Source organism: Drosophila hydei, unplaced genomic scaffold (assembly GCF_003285905.1).
Source record: "Drosophila hydei strain 15085-1641.00,03,60 unplaced genomic scaffold, DhydRS2 tig00008122-arrow-pilon, whole genome shotgun sequence".
Taxonomy (NCBI): Eukaryota; Metazoa; Arthropoda; class Insecta; order Diptera; family Drosophilidae; genus Drosophila; species Drosophila hydei.
In genome coordinates, this window is record NW_022045833.1 from 2,216,902 (window position 1) to 2,222,901 (window position 6,000).

The 6,000-nt window shown below is 42.2% G+C and overlaps 1 protein-coding gene across 2 annotated transcripts in view; it reads left to right on the top strand.

Moving 5' to 3' along the window:
• Positions 1 to 6,000, top strand: part of LOC111599326 (myb-like protein Q) — a 61,808-nt gene extending 55,808 nt beyond the window's left edge. Inside the window, exons 5-11 of one of the 2 annotated variants that reach the window (XM_023314955.2) lie at positions 157 to 295; positions 1,036 to 1,566; positions 1,642 to 1,839; positions 1,894 to 2,283; positions 3,712 to 3,814; positions 3,898 to 4,081; positions 5,102 to 6,000. In XM_023314955.2, the coding sequence (XP_023170723.2) occupies positions 157 to 295; positions 1,036 to 1,566; positions 1,642 to 1,839; positions 1,894 to 2,283; positions 3,712 to 3,814; positions 3,898 to 4,081; positions 5,102 to 5,479 (1,923 nt within the window). In that variant the 3' untranslated portion in view covers positions 5,480 to 6,000. Of the gene's footprint in view, positions 1 to 156; positions 296 to 1,035; positions 1,567 to 1,641; positions 2,284 to 3,711; positions 3,815 to 3,897; positions 4,082 to 5,101 lie in introns of both variants that reach the window. The other variant, XM_023314947.2, reaches the window with a different exon arrangement.

Here is a 6,000-nt window from a genome sequence, read left to right on the forward strand (position 1 = left end):
GACCCACTGGCCCCAGAGCACTTGTCGTGTTGCTCTATCCCCCTCACACACACGCCCATTGCCATATTGTGCGAGCCCCGTTTTAACATATGTTATCTCTTTTCCTCCACCCCCTGCTCCCCCTACTTGCTCACTTGCTCAACTCCCCATCTGCAGAACGGCGGTCTGTTGGGCGTGCCCATGGGCTTTCTGGACTTTACACCGGAACCACCAGCACCATCGGCCACACCAGTCACCGTAACGGAACACGTCGATCTATCGTGCAACCCCAGCACCGACACACGCGATCTATCAAGTGAGTTCCTGGTAGAGTTTAATTGAGTTTATTATAACTACTGAAAATTTAAAATATATGAAGTAAATGTGAAGTGTATTAGATATAAATTTATATATGCATTGATCTATGACAATATAAAAATATTAAATAAATTAAATACTAGGCAAGCATATTTTATGAAATTAAATAAATAAATTATGAAATTAAATAAATAAATAAAAAATGTTACAAAAAATATATATTTTAAAAAAATTGAATAAAATAAATAAATAAAAAAAAAAACAAATAAAAAATATATACATAATTAAAAGAAATAAAATATATAAAAAAATATAAACTAAACAAATTGAATATAAAAAGTAAATACAAATTTAATAAACAAAAGAAATTAAAATAAAATAAAATATATTAAGTAAATTAATAATGCAAATAATTAATTAAAATAATTTAATTATATAAAAAAATAATAAAGTAAATAAAAATAATAAAAAAAATTGAGATTGAATTACATAAAAAATAAATAAAATGAAATAAAAATGAAATCAAACTTTGAAATAAAAATTAAATAAATATAAAAAAAAATTAAATAGAAATATAAAAAAAAAAAAAAAAAAAAATCAATAAAAATAAATACAATAATTAAATAATAAATATATAAATCTCTTAGCCTAAATTAAATATTTTTAGATTTTTAATGATTTTAAATTGAAATTTCTGCATTTCCTAAACTAAATTCCAACTCTGAAACCTTTTTTTAGATCCCACCGAACCGCTCGACATAGACAATCATTTGGCTCAGCAAATTCATCGGCTCGATCAATCTCCCATGCACTCGATAGCGCATCATCATGCCACCGGAGACGAGAGCAACTCGAATCTGGTGCAGCATATCAAGAGCGAGGTAATCGAGGCCAAGCATCTGGCTCATGTGCAGGCGCAACAGCAGCAGCAGCAACAGCAGCAACAGCAACAACAACAACAGCAGCAACAACAACAGCAGCAACATGCGGCACAACATCATCATCAGCATTTGCACGCTCAGCAATTGTTGGCGCAAAGTCAGCAACAGCAGCAGCAGCAGCAGCAGCAACAGCAGCAGCAACAGCAACAACAGCAACATCAACAGCAGCAGCAGGCGGCGGTGCATGCAGCACAGCATGCAGCGCATGCCACGCATGCGGATATTGGTGGTGCCACTGTCATGGAGATTGATCCGAGCCAGATCAAGCACGAGCCGGGCATGATTATAACGCCAGAGATTGTCAATATGATGTCCACCGGGCATATGGGTAAATAATAAAAAAAAAAAACTGCCATCAGGTTAATCAGGCGACTAACTGTTTGCTCTTTTACCGTTTTTGTAGACATGTACAACTCGGATACGAGCGAGGACTCAATGATGATCGCCAACGGTTCGCCGCACGATCAGAATGAGCCGCATTATACGAATTTGGATCAGCAGCACGGCGGCCTGGGTGGCAGCGTTTGCGGCCCCGGCGCCGGTGGTGTTGGTGGTGGTGGTGGCGGCATTGGTGGTGGTGGTGTTAATGCTGGCGAGAAAGGTCAGTTTAATGGTCCCAAAGCTTGGACACAAGATGATATGAATTCAGCTTTAGATGCATTAAAGACCCAAAACATGAGCCTGACGAAAGCATCTGCCATTTATGGCATACCATCAACGACCTTATGGCAGCGTGCTCATCGTTTGGGCATCGAAACGCCTAAGAAGGAGGGTGGCACCAAATCGTGGAACGAAGATGCCCTACAGAATGCCTTGGAGGCGCTGCGTTCGGGTCAAATATCGGCGAATAAAGCATCCAAAGCATTTGGCATACCCTCATCGACGCTCTACAAGATAGCGCGTCGCGAGGGCATACGGCTGGCGGCGCCATTCAATGCCGCACCAACCACATGGACACCCGAGGACTTGGAGCGTGCATTGGAGGCGATACGCGCCGGCAATACGTCCGTGCAGAAAGCAAGTGCCGAATTCGGTATACCGACAGGTGAGTTCGGAACTCCTACAACGATCAGAGCGTCTCAGCCTCGTCAACTGTTCGTCCTTCAAAATTTGCCACACGTTTGCTAGTCGCTCATCGCACTAGCTACACGTTAATGTGTCTGTGCTGATGTTGCCATTTATGTGTCACTCGTTACTTTCTGGAGACTACAATAACGCTGCTTCGACTCGTTACTTGCTATCGAACTTCCTAATATCTTCCCTTATAGACTACTCGTTTGTGTTTCTACTCTCGTTGGTACTCTGTTACTCCATCTGTTGCATTGTTGCTGTACCATCTGGTCGTACTCGTTACTTTTTATAATATTGACATACAATCTTTGATCGCTAGTTTTTAGAAACTTTGTTTATTATGCCTCTGACAGCTTGATCTTTACTAACTACTCGTTAGAGTTTCTTGTGTGAATTACTTAATGTACATTTACCATAGTATTGCTGCACTCGCTGTTACATTATTTGATATGCAGTCAGCACTCGTTAGCTTTTCTTGTACTCGCTGCTAGTACACGTCTCTCGTTTCTTGCTGTTTGTATGTTAATGACATATACTCTAGATACTCGTTATTTGTCACTAAGCATTATAGACTACTCGTTACTCGTTGGCACTTAGCTGTCACTCGTTACATTCTATAAACTGTTTATACTCTTAGTGTATATGCGGGCGATATACATAACTTTCTGCCATTCACTCGGCACTATTTACTCGCTACTCGCTACTTGCTACTCGCCAGTCGCTACTCGCTACTCGCTATTCGCTAGTCGCCACTCGCTAGTCGCCACTCGCTAGTAGCTACTCGCTAGTAGCTACTCGCTAGTCGCTACTCGCTAGTAGCTACTCGCTAGTCGCTACTCGCTAGTCGCTACTCGCTAGTAGCTACTCGCTAGTCGCTACTCGCTAGTCGCTACTCGCTAGTAGCTACTCGCTAGTCGCTACTCGCTAGTCGCTACTCGCTAGTAGCTACTCGCTAGTTGCTACTCGCTAGTCGCTACTCGCTAGTAGCTACTCGCTAGTCGCTACTCGCTAGTCGCTACTCGCTAGTAGCTACTCGCTAGTAGCTACTTGCTAGTCGCTACTCGCTACTCGCTACTCGCTACTTATTGCGTATAGCTTCTTTGATTATATAAACTCTAGTTAAACTCTCTATGTATCTCTCGTTAAACTTGTTCCTCAAGATCAGTCGCCACTCGTTGGTATACACCCCGCACTCGTTACTTTGCTTGTGACATGAACCTTTAGTCACTAATGTTACCCTTCATTAGTTACTCGTTACTTGTTTTCGCCCAAATTGCTTTCAATTTGTCTAAAGCCCAACTCGCATTGCTCTCGTTGGACGTCTTCATCGTTGTTTAGCATTTACATCATTGTTAGCTCTGAGCCTTTGTGCTAATTCATTTACCAATTCTTAATGCCAAAGGAACACTTTATGGACGCTGCAAACGGGAGGGCATCGAACTGTCCCGTTCGAATCCAACGCCTTGGTCCGAGGATGCTATGAACGAGGCATTGAACTCGGTGCGGTAAGTGCGCAATCAATTTGAATATCTACTTCTCCAGCACACAGGAAAAACTAATGTTCGTCGTTTTTGCCTTGCCTTTGTAGCGTCGGTCAAATGTCCATCAATCAGGCGGCCATACACTACAACCTGCCCTACAGCTCGCTCTACGGCCGCTTCAAGCGTGGCAAATACGATGTGGTGGCCAACACAACTGGCATCTCCCTTAACAACACATCCGGCAACACGACCGGCAGCATTGAGATTATCGAACATAGTCAGGAGAATTCGGTAGGTTGACTTTTTTTTTAGAAAAAAAAAAAAAATAAAATAAAAATAAAAAAAAAAATAAAAATAAAACTAACGAGCAACGCACAAGCATTTGACAGGGAGAAGGTGCTAAGGCAGGTGTAGCTTAAGTGATAGAGAGATGCGAGTTTAAACACAATTTTTGTTTAGCTAAAGTAAACTCTAGACATAAGACTAGTTTAAGAACTCTTCAGATGATATAGTAGGCATAAACTTAGTTGATTCTTAAACTATGCTAATAATTCTGCTTATATATTTAGATAGTAGACTGTAAGTAATATACTTTGTACAGATATTTTGGCAGTCAAGTTGCTAGATTCTAGACAGGCTTGATATCCGACTATAATATACCTGGCATATTATTGAAAAAGAAGCCAGATTCTTGATAGATTTAGATATGATCACGACTGGATACGAAGTCAGCTTCTAGACAGTTTCAGCTATTTCTATAAATAATATACATAAAAATAATGTACATAAAATAATATATGTCCTTCATATAATATAAGATACTTCACAGGCCATAAGCCTAAGGCACTCAGTGCTTCTCTTAACTTGGCTGAATTTGGCAGAGTTTGCAGATATTTAACCAAGGCTTAAGTTATGTAAACAGTTTACTTTAAATAGGTAAAGCTGAAGGCTCTACAAAGAAACATCAAGGGTTCGAATTCTGAAGTTTACTCAGCGTTGTAGGCAGGACAAAGATGTAAGCCATTTAAGTTAATGCTATGTCTAGAGTTAGTTATATATAGAGCACTTATATATGTTAGCTGATCTATAATCTATATATATATAAGAGATTATATATAATATATATATGAGATTTGAATCTGATAAATTAGCACCTGGAATATGTCTTACATCGTTAGCTCCATAGATCGCATCACTTAATGCAATGCAAAAAGACACGCTCTTATATTGTCACACACACATACACACACACACACACCCACATACAACTGGCAGCTTTGACTAACCGTTAACAAATTTATTTATGCGTAGTTGCATATGTTGCAGCATCAGTTCCCGTACAGTCCGTCGCCGCATGCGCAGACGCCGCAGCATCATGGCACGCCGCAGCATCATGGCACGCCGCTGCATCATAGTACGCCGCATCACAGTTCGCAGCAGGGACCGCCGACGCCGCAGGGCATGCAACAGCATGTGGTGCACATGCAACAGTCGCCACATCAGGCGCATCATCAGCAGCAGCACATGCAACAGGATGTCGTCACATCGAGCAGTCAGGTGGTGCACAGCCAACAGCAGCAGCAGCAACAACAGCAGCAGCAGCAGCAACAGCAGCAACAACAGCAGCAGCAGCAGCAGCAACAGTTGCAGCAGATCTATCAGCATCACGGCACGCCCGAGCGTAGTTGAGAATCACTGCACGCTGCGGCTATGTTAGGCGGCGGCGGCAATATCAGTGGCAATGCGGCAGCAACAGCAACAACAACGGCAGCGGCAGCAACACCTTTTGCCAGCATAACGGGCATGGGCAGCGGCGCGACTGCGACGCCAGCGTCGTCGACAGCGGGCACCAGCAGCAAGCGCAAGAAAGCGACCAAGCAAAAGCGTTGAGAAAGCGCCGCTGTTGCAGCTGACGTCGTTGCGCGCTGCAAGAGAGCGGAGAAGATAGAGAAGGAGAAGGATGTTGTTAACACAGTTAACGCTGCCACGCCCACCAACACAAATGCCACCGCCGCCGCCATTAAATTTCGCTTCAATGCGAAGCACTGGAAGCGCAAGTTGAAGCAGTTTCATTTGTTATTGTCGAAACCAACTTAAACACAGAGAGAGAGAGAGAGAAAGAGAGCAAGGAACTTAGGCATAAAAAGTAGAAGAGAAGACAGAGCGAGAGTCACTTTATTTTCAGGCAGAAATTAAAAAAAACAAAAAAA